This window comes from Acomys russatus, chromosome 11 (genome assembly GCF_903995435.1).
Source record: "Acomys russatus chromosome 11, mAcoRus1.1, whole genome shotgun sequence".
NCBI classification, from domain to species: Eukaryota; Metazoa; Chordata; class Mammalia; order Rodentia; family Muridae; genus Acomys; species Acomys russatus.
The window spans coordinates 52,902,848-52,922,293 of record NC_067147.1 but is presented as its reverse complement, the minus strand read 5'-3'; the positions used below and the strand labels follow the sequence as shown (position 1 = coordinate 52,922,293).

The 19,446-nt window shown below is 43.6% G+C and overlaps 1 protein-coding gene across 2 annotated transcripts in view; it reads right to left on the bottom strand.

Moving 5' to 3' along the window:
* Positions 1 to 8,660: 8,660 nt before the first annotated feature.
* The window catches only part of LOC127195721 (solute carrier family 5 member 4A), a 38,623-nt gene continuing 27,837 nt past the window's right edge, over positions 8,661 to 19,446 (bottom strand). The window contains exons 11-15 of one of the 2 annotated variants that reach the window (XM_051153252.1): positions 19,211 to 19,361; positions 15,825 to 15,993; positions 14,802 to 15,017; positions 11,278 to 11,380; positions 8,661 to 9,051 (exon numbers count right to left, since the gene is read on the bottom strand). In XM_051153252.1, the coding sequence (XP_051009209.1) occupies positions 8,837 to 9,051; positions 11,278 to 11,380; positions 14,802 to 15,017; positions 15,825 to 15,993; positions 19,211 to 19,361 (854 nt within the window). In that variant the 3' untranslated portion in view covers positions 8,661 to 8,836. The remainder of the gene's footprint in view (positions 9,052 to 11,277; positions 11,381 to 14,801; positions 15,018 to 15,824; positions 15,994 to 19,210; positions 19,362 to 19,446) is intronic. The other variant, XM_051153253.1, reaches the window with a different exon arrangement.

The following is a 19,446-nucleotide window of genomic DNA, read 5'->3' as shown; positions in this document are numbered from 1 at the left end:
CCCAGTAGCTTTACCATATGCATGCTTATTACGTGTGTGTGTGTGTGTGTGTGTGTGTGTGTACATGCCCCATGCACACTCAGGAAGCTAACCATGGTGACAGTCAACGGTTCTTAAACCTGGTGTTAGCTGACACAGGTTTTTCCCACCAATGCAAGAAAAGGCTCCTACAGGACAAGGCCTGGTGTCACACTCAGCTGTATATGCCCCACAGTCCTAGGATTTGTAAAACACATACACTAAATGAATAGTACATAGGGGACGTGGAATGAGGGTGGGGGAGTTCTAGATCTATTTAGGAGAGCACCCACGCACTTCGATAAGCTATTTGAAAAACCCCTAACTCCTGATCTTCCCAAAAAGGGCAGAGAATACATATAGTTTAATGTCCACAGGCATATATCCTATCAGTTTGTGGTCAATTTTAAAAATCTGAACAAGGGGGTTAGGCCAGAGGGAATTTTTTTTTTTTTTTTTTTTTTGAGAGTCAGGAGATCTTTTGGGGGATGGGGGAGATGGGAAAAAACTTAGGAGAGAAACTCTCCTGCTGGTCCTTAAACACAGTTGGGATGGCAATAGTGGGGACTCTGTATCCTGGGTCTGCCTGTCACAGAGATGTGCTCTCCGTCTTACTTGAATGAATGGCTGGCCAACTTGTGTGAATGATTGAATGTTTATAGGCAAGTCTGGCCCAGGGAGCTATTTTATTTCTTGATTTCTTCCTGGTATCTAAATTTTGTCTTGTCTTCCCCTGGCACCCTCTTGTCCACTCCATCCCTCCCCATCTAAAGGGGGGCTGACTGAAATTCTGCTGTTTTTTCCAGATTCTGCCACGAGGTGGCACCCTGTATATTCTGTTGTTAGCTGGCTTTTTTCCCCTTTTCTTTGCTTTTCCTTTCATTTCTTGTGTGTGTGTGTGTGTGTGTGTGTGTGTGTGTGTGTGTGTGTGTGTGTGCGCGCGCGCGCGCGTGTGTGTACACGCCCACGCGGGCGGAAAATCTCCTTTCCTCTCCAGGACAGGAAATTTCCAGTTTTACCAATCCTAACATGGAGCTCCCCCGCCCCCCCTCCCCCGCCCTGCACCCCAATGCTGCTCTGGTCAAGGCTCCACTATAGAGCATCCTCTCCTGACCTGCTTAACATGGCAAGGTCCCCGGGACCTAGACATGAGCCCGGGTGCTGGAACTCCTGCCCCTATGGGAGGACAGAGAACAACCCCCAAAGAGTGGAGGGGGCACAGTGGGGCCAGTGCTTTCAGCTCTGAGCCTTGGGGGCACTAGTGGGTGGTGGGCACCTATTTGTCAGCCATGCAGAACACGAGCGGGCTGCTCCCGGGAGCTCGCTCGCTTGCTTTTGCCAACCCAGCATGCGATTGCTCTGAGCACTTGCTGTTGTTGTCTCGTGAGTCTCTCTCACAGCCATGTCTGCCATCTTACAGCCCTGGCTCTGTGGCCTCCTCTCTCCTATGGTTGAAATAGAGTTGGTGACTTCTCAGGTTGCTCAGTCTCCTCCCCTCTGTGAAGATGGAGTGGCCTCTTCTAGGCACCTCACACGCAGAGGTAGAAGCTTTAAGTGTCTACTCCATTCACTTTTCTCAACTGAATGCGGCACCTCACTGCATCCTCACTACTGCAATGGCAATGTGTTCGTGTGTGTGGCTCTATGGGTGTGCTCATTATATCCCTGTGTGTGTAACTCTGTGAGTGTGCTCGTGTGTATCCATGTGTGTGGCTCTGTGGGTGTGCTCGTGAATATCCCTCTGTGTGGCTCTGTGGGTATGCTTGTGTGTGTTCCTGTGTGTGGCTCCCTGGGTGTCCTCATGTGTATCCCTGTGTGTGGCTCTGTGGGTGTGCTCTTGTGTATCCCTGTATGTGGCTCCCTGGGTGTGCTCATGTGTATCCCTGTGTGTGGCTCTGTGGGTGTGCTCATGTGTATCCCTGTGTGTGGCTCTGTGGGTGTGCTTGTGTGTGTTCCTGTGTGTGGTTCTGTGGCTGTGCTCTTGTGTATTCATGTGTGTGACTCTGTGTGTGTGCTCATGTGTATCCCTGTGTGTGGCTCTGTGGGTGTGCTCGTGTGTGTGCCTGTGGGTGGCTCTGTGGCTGTGCTCATGTGTATCCATGTGTGTGGCTCTGTGGCTGTGCTCTTGTATATCCGTGTGTGTGGCTCTGTGGGTGTGCTCTTGTTTATCCCTGTGTGTGGCTCTTTGGGTGTGCTCTTGTGTATCCCTGTGTGTGGCTCTGTGGGTGTGCTCATGTGTATCCGTGTGTGTGGCTCTGTGGGTGTGCTCACGTGTATTTGTGTATGCAGGATTCTCCCGGTGGCTGCTTGTCGCTCCGAGCCAGGGTGAGCCACAGTGTCTGGTTTTCATGAGGTGTTCAACCTCTTCAAGCACACTTCCATTTGATCCTGGTTGTTAATTTCAAGCTCCAGCTGCACAATGAGTTGATGTTTTTCTTTTAAAATATGAATGCTCTCCTCTGCCCTCTTTGTCACTCACAGATCGTGTGACGGACTAGTACATGACTTCAAGTGGCCGCAGTTTCTAGTAGGTAAAGGCATCTCGCCTTGCTTCTTGAGTTTATTGTGCATGGCTTCCTACAAGAAATGCTGTTTTAATGAACACATGTGTCTAGTGACGTCTTCCCTGACAGAACCCAACTACAGAATGTGACAGAGGCCCGAGGCTTTCTCCATTTCTCTTTAATGGTGCACTTTGATCCAGGAGATCAAAAGAGAGAAAACATGCTATTTTAAAACCTCCTATCTTAGATGGGCGGAGACTGAAATCTGTAATAAAATGTTTTGCCTTTCTCAGTAACTTCTGCAGAATTAATTGCCTCCCTAACTAGCTATCACCACCAGGGGGCACTGTGGTCTCATGTCAATAGCTTCTGACCAATGATGCCATTCATGAGTCCTGGCAGCAACCCCCCCCCCCCCCCCCCCCAGCTTATGTGTTACTGAACAAAACAAGATTTTGAGTAAACAATTGTTTTCTTCTTTTGACTTACTCTCCAAGAGGGGGAGCCACTAACAGAAAATGTACTACACAGATGTCTTCCCATAAGTGTGCTAAGTGGCTTGACTGGGAAGGCAGCCAGCAAGCAGTACCCCTCCATGGCCTCTGCATCAGCTCCTGCCTCCAGGTTCCTGTGCTGTTTGAGTTCAGGTCCTGACTTCCTTCAGTGAAAAGCAGCCCTGTGGAAGTGTAAGAGAAACAAACCGTTGTCTCCCCAACTTGGCTTTTACTCACGGTGTTCTGTTGCAGCGATAGGAACATATATATTTATTTATTCATATTACATCTCAATTGTTATCCCATCCCTTGTATCCTCCCATTCCTCCCTCCTGCCCGCTTTCCCCCTACTCCCCTCCATAATAACTGTGCCTGAGGGGGACCTCCTCCCCCTCTATATGCTCATAGGGTATCAAGTCTCTTCTTGGAGGCCTGCTATCCTTCCTCTGAGTGCCACCAGGCCTCCTCATCAAGGGGACATGGTCAAATATGGGGCATCAGAGTTAAGCGATAGAAACTTTAAGACAAGTTGTTACCAACATGGTGGGGTATTGATGCTGCGGCCGACCTGACCGGGTTTTGGGGAGGATTGTGGAAAGACTTGGAACTTCAGCTAGGAGAGCTCAGTGGGATGCTCTGTAGGAGCTTGGAAGATAAGAACCTTGAGAGCAGTGCAGAAAATACAGCCCTGGCTTCTGAGGTTTTAGAGGGAAAGCTTAAAGACATGACGTCATAGGTTGCTAGGCGGTCTGGCGGCAGTGTGCAAACAAGGATTGTTTGCTATTTTGAATTAAGAAGCTTTCATTCAGGTCAGCTGGGGCTGGAGAGTGAGCCTTGATTAACAAGAGGCAGCACCAGGAAGCGAAACCTTGGCATTACTGGGACAGTGGATGCTGATCAGCTGGAGCGAAGAAATTAGCGGTGACTGAGAAGAGACCAGCATCACTGAGGTGAAATCCTCTGGGGCATGCTTTCCTGAGAGCACCGAGAAACTGTGTTCCAGAAGCAGCCACCATTGTACCTTGTGCTGGCAGCCGGACTTGGTAATGTGTAAGGATCACCCAGGTGGGTCTGGTTTTGAAGGCACGGAGGGGTCACGGAGAGCAGCTGAGGCCTGGCAGTGTGAGAGGCCAGGAGAGGCCACTGGTGGAGGTGCAGCCTCTGTGGCAGCTGAAGGCCCAGGACTGAAGGGGCCATGCAGAGAAGTTGAGGCTTGGCACTGTGAAGAGAACCTATGAGAGGCTGTTGGTGAAAGTGCAGCCCAGTTGCAGCAGGAAACCCCAGCGTTTTGGAGGTGCCAGTGCCACGAGAAGAGCACCAAGAACAGCAGCAGCTGAGGAGTGGAGCCACCAGCCTAGAAGACAGGCTGTGTGTGCTGCAGAGGGCAGAGCCAGAGGCGTGACCTGAGCCCCTTGGAGGAGCCCACAAAACCGTGAGTGAATCCCAGATATTGGACTTTGAGTTATTTACACTTTTAGAGTTTGTTTTTGCTTTGTTCAGATTGTGACTGTACCCTGGCTCTTTCCTCTTGAAAGAAGGCATTTAATTTAATTGTGATTTTTACAGTAGCTCACAGCTGAAAGACTGAACTTTTAAAAGAAATTTTGGATTTTTAGAGAGACTGGCTATTTTAGAGAGAGACTCAAATTTTAATGTGCTTGAATGTGTAAAGACTGCAGGACTTCAGTTACTTATGTTTTTAATGTGAGAACTTGGGGACGAGTAAGAGACAAAGCTTATGACTTACTAGAGATGTGTTTGTGTGTTGTGTGTGTGAGTTGACAAAGAGGTCATTCATGGTGGCTAGTCTTGTGTCAACTTGACACACAAATTAGAGGTATCTGGAAGGGAGGGACCCGAGTTGAGAAACTGCCTTCATGAAGTCCAGCTGTTGGGCATTTTCTTAATCAGTTACTGATGGAGGAGGGCCCAGCCCATTGTGGGTGGAGCCATGCTTGGACTGGTCAAGGTGCTTCACTGTAGCAATAGAAATTCTAACTAGGAGAGCTATGTTTGGTTGATACCCCTGGGAGGCCTGCTTGTTTCTCAAGGGAAATGGAGGAGGTGTGGATCTGGGAGAGAGGGAGGAAGAGGTGGGATGGGAGGAGAGAAGGGAGAGGAAAGTCTGCTGGGGATGCGTTGTGTCAGAAAGAATTGAAAAATAAGTGTATACTCAATGATGATAGTGGTCTTTATAAAAGACAACACTGGGAAAACTGAAAATATGATATTGATTAAACAAATAAATTATAATGCGTATGTTATGTGATAGTTATTGAAATAGTTAAAGATCCTATTAAAGTAGAATGTCCCTAAAATACTACTGTTATAAAACATGAATATATGCTCTCACTCGTATAAAATCCTGTATGTTTATATAAAAGTTTTCTCTGCGATAAGTGGTCGTAATTGAAAAAAAGTTGAGAAGCAATGATATATCAAAATCAAAGTCCTAATAGAAGGCATAGAAGACAGTCACATCCAGGTGTGTGGTTGGTCTTTCTCTGCTCCAGCTGCTCAATGGACTCCACTGCCCCTCTGCCGGCCTGGCTCCCGGGGGTTTGGAGGCCACACTCCTGCTCATCTCTCCAGCTCTGCTCTCCAGCATCCTTTCTGGCTGCTCCTGTACAGCATCCTCCCTGCCAGCCGTGTGGAATCAGGCCCAGCTCCTCATGGGTCATCTTCTCTGCACATTTTCTTCTGCTCAGGGAACTAGCGAACCCACTCCAAAGGCTTTTGTGCCTTTATCTTCAACTGCAGCTATTTGATCAAAATGATCGGCATCTTCCATACATGTTCACATGCACACGCACAAGTGTCGCCATATGTATACGCACATTATTTAGAGATACGTTTCTATGTGTGTGTGACTCTGTGTGTGTGAGCGTATGTACGTGTACATCACATTCCCTGGACGTGGCGTTCCATGGAGTTGTGAGCAACCTTAGTGGATGCTGGGAACCAAACTCAGATTGTCTGCAAAAGCAGCCAGAGTGTGTAACTGCTCCGCCATCTCCCGAGCTCATAGTGCAATATTTAAACATCAGCAGACAATGTTGTCATCCTTATTTTATCATTAATTTATATATTTGTCTACAGTTTGCTATTTTCTTCACAATGTATTTCTTGCAGATAGCTTACTGATGGACAATTTTTTTTTTTTTTTTTTACCTTCTCAAAGACAAATCTTTATTATTCCTTTTATACCAGGACAATGATAGAAAAAAAAAATCTGTTTTTGTTGCTGTTGGTGGTTTGGTTGAAGGTATAACATCGATTTTATGTTATTTCTTCTATTTTTATTTTTGAAACAGTATAAACAGTGGAATTCACAACCTTCACTGTAGAGCTCCATGAATTTTTCCACAGGCTTGTTCTCCCATAGCCTGCAGCCCAATCAGCATGTACAGCACTGGCCCGACTCTTACTGCTTTTTGTCAATGTCCCCAAGGGCAAGCCTTGTGATAACTGTTGCTCCGGGTTAGGTTTGGCCCATCTATGGCATCATTGAAACAGGTGCATGTTTTTTCTCTTACATAATGCTCGGTATCAATCCATGCTGGCTTGTTTTATTACCCTCTAGGCGTATGCCGTACTCTCTGTTCACTCAGCCACGCCCTGTGAACTAGTTAGATCTCTTTTCTTCTTAGGCTCCTTAGAGTGTCTCTGCTGTGGTTCACAGTCTCTAAGAGAGATCCCAGTAGTGTGATCCGCATTTTGTTTATGCCCAAGTGTAATCCTCTCTCTTAGTCTGGGTTGGACTAAGGGATTTGTTTCCAAAGGGAAGACAATGTCAAGTATCTTAGGACATCGCAAACAATGCAGCAGTGATCATCTTTACACGTAGATCCCCATGGATGGTTATATTTCTAGAGGGTGCAGACATAGTTGCCTGAGGCCCTGGGGGCCCAGCCTCTGCCCCAGTGTGCCAGAGAAGCAGGGGATAAGGGCAAAGGCCATTACCTTGTGGGCTTAAGACCAACTAGCGACCAGTGACTGCTTTCTATGCCATGTGTCTATGCTGTGATGACTCCACCTCTGAGCTTTGGAAGCAGCATGTTTGGTTTCCCAGGATGGCAGCAGGGACTTGTTTTAGAATGTGTTATTCCTTGAGTCTCATTCCTAGCTATGTCACACAAATATTTTCTTTACTTCTGAGTTGTTCTGCAAACAAATTAGGGCCTTTGGTGTTACCAGAATGAAACTGGTATAATTTGAATGTAATGGATAGCGTGTAATTCTATATTTGAATAGATCCTCTATAGGTCATATGTTGAAAAACCAATTCAGTGTCAGTGCAAAGAGGAGAAACCTCAATGCAGTGAGCGCTAATGGGGGTTCTTCCCTCAGGAATGAATTAGTGTTATTGCAGGATTGGGCTCCTGATAAAAAAGACAAATTTAGTCCCTTTTCCCTTTTCACAGATGATCTCCATCACCCACCATCTGCCATGGAATGATGTAGCAACATCTCCTCTCCAGATTCTGGCTCTTAAGTACAGTCTTTTCTCATCTGAAGATCTATAAAAACCAAATTCTTTCATAATTCTGAATATTTTGTGTTTGATGCAGCAGCACAAACTGCATAGAGCAGTGGTGCATTCCAGGAGCTCAAAGATGGGACAGAAAGATGAGGTGTCCGATAAAGGGTGCAGGTGTTAGCTGTAAGATGAGTGCATTATGGAGATCCAATAACACATTAGATCTATACACCTAGGGAAAGTAACGATGTACTGTGTATTTCAAATTTGCTGAGAGCATATTAAGTATTTTCTCCTTGTTTAATACAAAAGAGCAAGTATGCTAGGTTATGGATGTACAGGCATATTTTTTAAATCTATTTTTATTTTGGTTTCTTATCTCTCTCCTTTCTCCACTCCAGTCCTTTCCACCACCCCAGCACCACGCAGGAAGGAAAAAAGGTTAGTGAGGAGATGGGGTGTAGTTTTCCTTGGCTGCTTCCTGCTGCTTAGGGTCGTCATGAGCATCCCCAGCCAGCAGATGCAGCAGGAGACCCTCTTCCTCTTCTGACCATCTCCTCCAAGCATTCTTCTTGCAGCCCTTTTTCTTCTTTCTTTTTCTCTTTGGGCTCTTGTATTTATACCCTCTCAAAGTCCATATCAGGATGTTTTCCAACTGGCAAAGACCATGCCTCCCCATGAGGCAGTTTCCTGTTGATAAAGATCGTGTGCCCTCTCAGGAGACTTAGCAGCTGTGGACAAATTGGAGCAGGTCCCATACCCCACCCCTGTGATTAAAACAAAAACATGTTTATATAATATAACTGAATTTTTTTTTTGAGACAGGGTAGCCTTGGTTGTCCTAGGCTTGCTTACTTTATACACCATGTTGGCTTCAAACTCACAGAGATCCGCCTGCCTCTGGGTCCAGAGTGCTGGGATTAAAGGCATGTGCCACCATGCCTGGCCATAACTGAATTTTTAAATAAACCAAAATTTCCACAACAAATGTGCCAGTTGACTTTGTTGTGGTGACACTTTCACAACATATATATGTGAAACCATCACATTATGCTTCTTAAATCTATAAAATTTTAGTCGGTAATGATACTTTATAAAAGTATAAAAAGATATTTAGGTTCTTTGCCTACTTCACTTTCTTATTATGAAGTCACTTTAGTGGTTTTATAAATTGTAAACTATTTTGTTTACAAGGAGTGACAACAAAAATCAAGTCTGACGTCACCTTATTAGATAAAATTACCAGTTGCAAATGCCCCTTTGCAAGATAATAAACTGTAAAATGAAAATGCACACAGTGATCCTTTGCTTAACCAATATTGTTGTGGATGAGATAGTGTTCAGGCAAAATAGCCATAGAAAAACACTGCCACAGCCAGGAGGACAATGACATTGGTGTTCACTACTGTCCTCCAGAAGGGATCCTCTGAAGTGTCTTCCAGCTGCTTCTTCAGAGCTTCTTCCTCCTCTTTCGTCAGCTTGGGCTCTGTATTTTGCAAACCACAGAATAAGTCACAAGTCCTCTTGAGACATCCATGAGGCTTTTCAGTTTGGTCTGGAACAAGAAAGAAAAATAAACTATCACCAAAGATGCGTAGAATGCCTTGTCCAATGCTCTACAGATGTCTTAAACACTGAGTGTTTATTTTTATAAAAACTACAAGAATCCCAAGAAAGTATGTACAAATTTGACTATACAGAATCTGAAAACTGGGCTGGAGAAGATGGCTCAGTAGTTATGAGCATTGACTGTTCTTCCAGAGGACCTGGGTTCAATTCTCGGCCCCACATGGTAGGTCACAACTTTCTGTAACTGTAAGATCTGACACCCTCACACAGACATACATGCAGGCAAAACACCCATATACGTACGTACATACATACATACATATATGTACATATATAAATATATAAAATTCTGAAAAATATACTCAGAAGTAAATAAACACAAGTGGCAAAATGAGAGGGACATGGGGAGTGCTTTGCATGCAATACTACAGAGGCTTTACTAGCCTTAATATACAATAGGTTTCTGTAATTAAAGAAAAAAGAAAGAGCGTTTAGAGATCCAGATAAACGTACTATTGAGTTGATAGGCAGGTTAACAGAAGAAAAGATGATCTTAAGCTCGTTTTAAAAAACTAAGTCAGAAGTGGTGTTGCATGCCTTTAATCCCAGCAATTGGGAGGCAGAGGCAGGTGGATCACTGTGAGTTCGAGGCCAGCCTGGTTTACAAAAGAGTCCAGGACAGCCAAGGCTACACCAAGAGACCCCGTCTCAAAACATGCCCCCCCACCCTTGTCAAAACTGGTGATACAATTTCAATATTGTGCTTTGTGAAACTATTCTAGTGAATCTTTGTGACAATATGCAAGGATCTTGGTGTATGTAGAGAAATTGATGCATCCCTCCTGCTTTTGGTGTATTGGAAAGAATAGTAAGAAACGAGGCTGGAGAGGATTTGGGGCTAGAGACTTAATCACGAGGTATGAAGATGGAGAAGTTAACAGGTAACTGAAAGTCATCTCAGCACCCAGCGTGTAGTAAGGAACATGGATGGACAGGGGATGCTAATGTCGCTGAGTGGATTTCATATCCATCAAGCTGTCTTCATTATTGGGCTGGTGAGATTTTAATGTTCTAGTTTGTTATGGAAACAAAAACTTCTTGGGAACTGGATAACTGCAGGGGTCATCCCTCATCAAAGAAGCTTATCTCCTCAGTCCATGAAGTCATTACAGGAAACTACAACCTGACATGATGCAGAGATCAAGCCAAGCTCTAACGGCTGCGTCTGCATCACAGCTCCTGTGTCTATGGCTCAGTGAACATCTGGGAAGAGGAATCACAAAGACCGTGAGAGCCAGAATACCAGGAAGTCGGCTGTGATGTTCATTCACAGAAGATGCTGTGTCTTCGTTAGGGTTTCTATTGCTGTGATGAAACCCCATGAACAAAAATCAAGTTGGGGGTGCTGTGGGAGGATTTATTTGCCTTATACTTGCAGGTAGCCATCCATCACTGAACGAAGTCAGGACAGGAACTGAAGCAGGGCAGGAACCTGGAGGCAGGAGCTGATGCAGAGGCCATGGAAGATGCTGCTTACTGGGCTGCTCCTCATGGCTTGCTCAGCCTGCTTTCTTATAGAACCCAGGACCACCAGCCCAGTCATGGCCCCACCCACAGTGGGCTGGGCCCTCCTCTTCAATCACTAATTAAGAAAATGTGCTCTGGGCTTGCCTACAACCCTATTTTATGGAGGCATTTTCTCAAGTGAGGCTCCCTCCTCCCTGATGATTCTAGCTTGTGTCAAGTTAACATACAACCAGCCATCTCAGGTTATGTAAACAAGACAAGAACAATGGCAATAATAATAGATTTGTTAATGTGAAAGGGGCAATAAAAATCTCACTCGTCCCACTCCTAGGCCAAAATCTAAGGCAACTAATGTCGGCCAAGAATGGGAGAAATAACCTCTCCCAGGGATGAGCCCCTAATTGGTTATGTAATACAAAGCTGTCAGCCCTGAAACCAGATACACACAACAGAAACAGACTCAGCAGGCTGTACTGATGTATTTGTGAATACACATACATATATGTAATAATATTAATTAAAGAAAAGAGGCTATAATTCATGGGAGGATTTGGAGGGAGAGGGATTGGGGGCTCCAGGGAGGAAAAGGAAGGAGGAAGTGATGTAATTATATTTTAATTAAGAGGGTATATAAAAATCCTCACTAAGTCACACTGTGAAAACCAACATGTAAGTGAGGCGTTACCTCCTTCACGCCCATCATCAGCTCCTTTCTCCTCATTTTCTTCTGCATCCAAATCAATTCTTTCCTCCTTGCTGTTCCGAAGAGTCCAGCACAGGCGATACAGCTGAGCGGAGACCACAGCAAGCATGAGCAAAAGGTACACGTTAGCAAACACCAAAGAATAGGCTCATGTTTGTATAACTAAAAAACTGGGCTGCACAAAAGAGGTTGTAATGGAAGGTCCTTCTGCCATATCACACTTTCCAAAACCCAGGAACCAGTTAAAATCATTTCTGTTTTTCATTCCTCAGGAAGCATTTAAAAGCTCAAGATTCCTAAACCTCTTACTTTCAGAAAAGTAGGGGACCAGGCTAGGGTGCCTTACACCGTGGCTTCACTCATTGTCCTACAGTTTAGCAGGGATAGTGACTTTATTGTTATTTCATTGTCCTTACTGTCCAACTGTTAATAGTAAATTCATTGTTATTTTCAGTCTGGCTAGAGACTGCTTTTTACATCTATCTATCTATCTATCTATCTATCTATCTATCTATCTATCTATCTTATGCAGGGTCTCATGTAAGTAACCCAGGTTGACCTTGTCCTTGCCATGTAGCTGAAGATGGCCTTGAACTTCTGATCTTTCCACCCCCACATCCCAGGTGCTGGTGCAGCATCATTCCTAGCTTAAAAGTTTAACTCAACACATAATAATTATACATACTTACGTGTCACAGAGCACTAATTTGATACATATATGCAACATGTAATTACAAAATCAAGGAAATTAGCATTTTCATTTCCTTAAACATTTACTTTTGTGAGTGAGGAGGAAATGGAGGTTAAAGAACTTTTAACTCCTTTGCTCTGTTTCCTTATAAACACACACCAAATTGCTGTGCGGAATCTCCACTCCACTGCTCTATAGGACGCAAGAAGCTGTTTCTCTGACCCGACCTGTGTGTGTGACCTTCCTCCCTTCTCGTTCCTCTTCCTCTTCCGTGATGACTAGGGCTTCTATTGTCCCTCGACACATCGTAAGTTGTAATTCTGCATCTACTGGGGTTAGACGGCTATTTTGTTCAGTTCTTGAGTTCCACGTGTAATGACACATCTCAGTCCTATCCTGCCTAGGGACTTTGCCCACTGTTGTTATTTTAAAATTTTAAGTTTCATAGAATTTTGACTAGCATTTGTGTGATCATGATTCTCCTGCTTTGTGTATTGATTGACACTTCAGAAAACATACGGGATATGTGCTGGCACGTAATATTTTTATCATTCATGCAGGGAGTGTGATTGGATCCAATGGATGACTAAGACACACCCAAGGCTATTCTGAGGAAATTGGTCCAAATGTCCACAGGGTTACAACCATCATAGTCTCAAAGTCACGCTTCCCTTCAGTGTCCCCAATCCTACTGAAATGTGCTATTGGCTCTGTCGCTTTCACATCACGCTGGGATGCCCTGCCAGAGCTCCAGAGGCTTCACCACATTCGTGTGTTAAATCCACTCTTTTCTTTATTCTTTTGTGAGACAGGCTCTCACTATGTACCTCTGGCTTGTCTGGAACTCACTGTGTAGACCAGGTTGGCCTTGAACTCTGAGTCCGATCTGCCTCTCTCTCCCAAGGGGTGGGGTTAAGGCACCATCATGCCCTCTACTTTTTCATTAAAGCTATCTTCTTGAGAGACTTCTTGACTCCTGGCCTAGTTTGGGCTACCACGGACTTGGCTCAAAGCTTCTGTCCCAGGATATCTCAGTATTGCTCTCCTAGGTGAGGCCTACAGCATTACACGACCACCTACGACATCTCTGCTGATACCAACATACCTGCTTTCAAAGTTCAACTCCTTTGGCATAAGCATAAAACAAAACATGAACTCTAGACAAAAGTTTTATAAAGAAAAATCAATAATAAATTATGGTTATTTGTATTAGCAGAAAGGAACCCAATATTATGTGCATTGGGTTGGAAACCATGACATATTTCCTGGTGCTCATTCAGCCTATATCCAAGACTCAGAGCAAACATTTAGTTATGAATTCTGATGACATGTCACTGGTAAAGTCATTTCACAACTTTAGGCATTGAATTGCAACTTCACACATTATCTACTGGTCCCTCCTTAAAACTGCAAACATGTATTGCTTCAAGATTGAGCAATGGGTAGAAAATACATGAAAGGTATATACTGCATAAATATGTTACTAATAAACAACATTAGTATGTAAATGTGTCACATGTACATATTATATACTAAATGTAACAAACAATATTATTATGCAAATACAATATGTAATATATAAAATATAACTATAATAGATATTTACATAGTAATATTGTTTATTACATGTAGGCTGAAAAATGACAAACATTTGTATGGCTTTCACACTGTCATAGCTACTGTGCCAGAGGTTATGGTGCTGAAATTTTCAGTTGTCTATATATATGTTTGTGTTTGTATGTAGACACACACGTGAACACACACACACGTGCCTGCACAATTTCAATTATATTCCTAAGTGATATTACAAGATCTCATGTTATCCTATGTGCATTTTTTCCACTGAACAGATTTATGGATGGTCTCAAAGCAAGTAAAAAGCTGCCTTCAACTGCCTGTGAAATACTTAGCACACTGTTTTACAGAGTCATCTTCTAGTGATGGCAGTTGGGGTTGTACTCCAGTTTTCAAGTCAATGACATTTGCACAGATAATGCTGACTCACATATTTTTCCTACTTGTACAAGTATCTTTGCATAAGCTCCTGAAACTGCGATTAGGACTAACAAACTGTGAGAGTTAACGCTTGTTAAATAGCTCATGATGACATTCTTACCAAGCATAAATTCCCACACTTATCAGTAATTTTGGATGCTGAAATTTTACTAAATCTCTTCCAACATTTTATATTAGTAATATTAAGCATTTTTTTTTGCCATCTTGAAAGACAAAGATGGACCTTATTGTTCTATTTTTCCTTTCTTTGGTCACTGATAGTCTGATTTTTAAAAAGACATATATACATGAACTTCTATAATGAATCTGAATTTCAACTCACGCCCGGAGAGGCTCAGATGGACGGATCTGTTGTAAGATCTCTCTCCGTCTGTTGACAAGAGTGACAGTTCCTTCCCAATGTCTGTGACAAGGGCACAGCTGTGCTCTGCACCTGCATCATGAAGCTTGTGAGATAGTATGCTCATTGGTTTTCACTATTTCTGTGCAATGCGTGTTGGTAGGTGCTTTCATAGGCATGCGTGGCAGTTGGAGGATGGTTTTGTGGAGTTGGTACCCTCCTAGCATCCTTTATGTAGATCTCAGGGACTTGGCAAGCCCCTTTACCTGTAGGAACATTTCAGTGGCCTTGAAAACATAGGCCCAATTTTTAGCCTCTTGTTAATACACTGTTGCTTCACACACACTCGTTCAAATTGTTTAGCTGAGTAATGGAATAATTGCACTAGCCCGGCATTGGCTGAAGCTGTCATTACACAGCTGTTGAGAGCGAGTGACTTCCATCCTGTGCATCACTCACATGTACATCGGGAATGGGGTTTGTTAGGAAAGAAACTCCCAGGATAACCAATGCAGACACAGAGAAGAGGATGATGGCGTAATACAGATAGTGCACTCCACAGATGATCTTGGGGCAGCTACTGGCCGCCAGGCAGCTCCCCGTCCCATAGGAAAACTCTGCGATCATGCGGATAAGGCCCATCACGAGTCCAACCATCAGACCCCAGAACGCTCCCTGTTAAAAACAAAGCAAGAACAGAGTGCTTAGGGAATGTGAGTCGCTCACTCAAGTATGTCATAATTAATCACCACCGGTTTCCTAGGTGCACACCAGCACACAGGGAGAATTGTGAACACTAGCTGTCAGTGGGATGTCGCCCTCTGTGGTTCTGGAAAACCTTACACTGTTGAGTGTCCAACTGCAGGACTCCACTGTCAACACTGAAAACTTTCCTCACTCTTTTCTTATGTGTAGAATCAAAACCTGTGCTTTAGTTTGTAGACCAAAGAGGATTATGATCCATATTACACATATTGAAGAGATGAAAAAAATCACTAGATACTAAGAACTACTAGCCTGTCACTTGCCTGAAGAATCACATAACACAGTAAACAGAAACATATAAGGGATTAGATCAACTATTCATGCTGCAATAACAATGACCATATTTTAATTTTTAACTAGTGATTCAGAAAGTATTTTCTATGCTATTTCATTTAATGCGCTTGGAAACTCCTATAAAATGGACACTATTACCATCCTCATTGCACAGAGTGGAGCCCTGATGGGACGCTGGCAGTCCAGTTGCTGCGCCAGTGCTCCCCAGCACTGCACCGTGCACATGGCATTTTATGAATGCTGCTAACGGGGAGCAGGAACATCTTCATGACTTAGTAAGTACCAGACACTGTGGTGACCACAGCAGAAACTGAGGCAGGCCTTGGGCGCACACACAGAGTAGCCAGAAAGCATCCTGTGCTGCCAGTGAGAGGAACAGACTTCTCAGACCAGCAGGGAAACCCCTCCCCGTTCTTCACTTACCTGTTCATTGACCCTTTTACAGAAGATGGCGAGCAGGAAGACAGCTGCAATGGGAGGCCCAAGGTAGCTAGAAATAGACTCTGTGTAGTGGACCAGCTGTCCACCTTGAGATACTTCTACTATCGGGACCCACAAGATGCTGGTGACAATTAGCACAGAGACAAACAACCTATAAAAAAATAATTCAGATAGTAAACCACAGCACCACAGGCATATTTGCTGAGTGCTTGAATTTATCCTCCTGCCATTCATTCTATTTCAAAACGAAACTACGCTCCCTGATCTGATACGAACCCATCCTATGCTACTTATCTGTTAATGCAATAGCAACAATACTTATCTACACAAGGCATAAAGGCTTCATCTAAGGTTAATGGTTCCTCATAAAACAGTCAAATGTCAGTGTTGGTTAATATTTATTTAATGTACATCTCAGAAATAAACACTGTATTAGTTCTCTTAATCAGTAGTTATTTGTATAATAAAGTAGAATCCAATTTTTATCTTTTTTTAAAGCTAGAGATAACTAAGTCTGTTTCCATAAGTAAGGATTAAAACATCCTCTCTCTTTCCCATAATGCTAGATGAATTGATAAAAAACAATACATGTATTGACAAATACTAGTTCCTGTGTTTTCTTGACAGAAAGGGTTGGTTAAAATGTTGACTAGAAGATCCTAGGATTCATAAAGATGAGCTGTAAAGTTTTCTAAACACAGGGTTTGCTTTGTGTATAAATAAATGAGCAAATATGGTTAACCAGATTATGCATGAAATTTCATCATCTCCATATTCATCTGAAATATGGACAAGGTGATGGAGAACAGAGGAAGGCGTCTTTGGGTAGAAGACTGAGACACTAATGTCCACTACACTCTACAAAATCTCTGCCACCTTGTAACACAGCTTAAATGTGACAATCATGCAGCCCAGAACACAGTAAAGGTTGAATAAATTACACTGTTATTATTGCTGCTGTCCCTCTGGAAAGAAAACCAGATGCTTCCCAGCCCACTTTACTGTTCCTGTCACACACTGACATGGCCTGGCATGACCCGGCGCCTGAAGACCTTGGTCAGCTGAGCCCTTTCTATTTTCTCACTTGCTCCCTGGGCGCGTTAGCAAAACTGCCACACACATGACTCACAGGGCCTTGGCCTCCCCTTCCCCCACTTCAGGACTTTGCTCAAGTGCCACCTCCACAAGAGATTTCCTGACATCTTGCCAGGTCACTGCCATCTTTTCACTCTGACTTACTTTTATCCCTTTTGCTATTCTATTTTCCTTTTACTGAAACTAGATTTCTTTCATAAAATATAGTCTGATTGTGATCTCACATGCTGTAGCTGTGTCTAACTCCCTAATCTACAGAGGCACAGCTTGCTTATATGAAGCAAGTATTTTTGTAATGTGCCTTTTCCATATTTATATCTTGGGAGATAAACATTTGATAAGAAAGAAGAAGCATATTATCTTTTCAGTGAGATTTGTGTCCAATTATGTATTGAATGGTTGGAACACTGTATCTTGAATACCATCCCAGAAGAGCAAACCACACCAACTAACCAGCCAAACAGAGAAACAAAAAGCTATGTGTGCCTTTCTATTTTCTCTCCTACATCCCTTATCTAGTCAGGATCTGGACCACGTTAGGCCCGTCAGGTTTCCATCTCCAAGTGTTTAATTTAGTAAATGTATTTTAAACCAAGAGAAATGTGGAAATGGGTGGTGAGTTTCTCTTGATATGAACGTCACAAGAAAGCAGGCAGTGCTCTTCCAAGACTGGTCTGGACAAACACTGCTTCTCAGGACTATGTGAGAGCGCGTCTATCCAGTGCCCCAGGGAGAAAGCCACAGGGAAAGGGCAGATTGCACACAAGAGAGGAGGCGAGGGCTCCGGTTCTCTTCTGACTAGCTGAGAAGTCCTGGAAGGAACTTGCAGTGGTTCTCCAAGGGAAATGATAACTTGTTTTCATTAATGGAAACATATGCTAAATATATTACTAAAAATTCATAACTATAAAAGATAACTGCTGTTATCTTACCACAATACCCTGTCATGATCAATTTTTTTTCCTTAAGACTCTTATCCACATTCCATAGAACCGTAAGTTTGAACAGGCCCAGAACGAAAGCTACTTCATAGTAATATGATTGATGGCAGCAGAAGATCAGGTGTGAGAATTAAAAACAAAGCAGTATGTCCATGAACAACACAGCAGGTACATGGTGAGACTGAAAGATGCTGGAATACCGTACAGCAAGGAAGTGAGACAAATTGTACATGAAAACATGACTGACTGTTACAAAACTAACGTGAGCCAAAGAAGCCATACATTAAGCAATACATGATGTTATACTGTATTTATGACAATGTGAAGTGGGGCAACTTAGCAGCATTCGCAGTTATGGCGTTAACTTTGGAAAGATAGAAAACTGAGGCAGTTCTGGGTGGTCATCGTTTTCACTATTAGCGTGTGCAGTCACTACACGCATGCGCCTTTTCAGATACATCACTGAACTGCATAGCTAGTTTCCATGTCCTCTGTGTGTATGCCATACGTGACCTCTAACTCATGTTACAAAATGCTGTGACAATGTTGGGTGTACCTGAAAATAGTGAAGAGGGAAATAGGGTCTGCCTTTCGTCCTGATGATTTGTTTTTACTTCATTTGTCTTCAGGGCCTCCAGACAGCTTAGGGATTCTGTGGTTGACGTAACCTTCTAAGCAACTTCTTGACCTAGTCCCTTAGCTGTGTCTTTCCCTTTCTATTAGCCAATCCTTAATGAATGTGAAGTTTATAATCTCATCGGTGGTACAACTTAATTTATCATCCCTTCTCCGTGATATTACTGGAGACATTGAAAGATGAAGCATCAAGGGTAGGTGGTAATTTGTAAAGATGTGATTGGATGGGGCTTCTGGAAGGAAAATTCACAACAAAAAACCATGTGAACCCCCATGAAACACTTAAAATATGAAAAAACAGCCGGGCCTGGTGGCACATGCCTTTCATCCCAGTACTCGGCTCTGTTACACAGGGAACCCCTGGTTCAAAAAAACAACACACACACACACACACACACACACACACACACACACACACACACAAACAAAATGGAAAGAAAAGAAAAGACAACCATTACATTTAAATGCCTCAGTTTTTGGCTGTATGAAAGGATAAGTTGAATTGTTCCTAGCAGGTCTGGAAAAATGGCTCAGTCATTAAATCCCAGGCACACAACCAAAAATACGGATTGTCCCTAGCGTTCCTCCTCCCAAGGTAGATTGATGATTATTTTCACTGAGGTCAAAGATACGCAAACTTTAGTTCTACATCTCCCCTTCTCGAGAGGAGTCTAGGCAGAGCCCGGGTTCCCTCACCGTCCAGCTATCAGGAGCTCTCTCTCTGATGCCTTCTTCCTCATCTTGGTGTAGAGGTCCATGGTGAAGAGGGTGCTGGCACTGTTGAAGATGGAGGTCAGGGAGCTCATGAGAGAAGCCACCATGGCTGACAGCATCAGGCCTCGCAGTCCTGGGGTCAGGAGAGGGTCAAGCTCTGGTTAGACAGGATGCCCTAGCTTATGAGTGCCGGATAAAAATAGGGGATTTCTCCAACA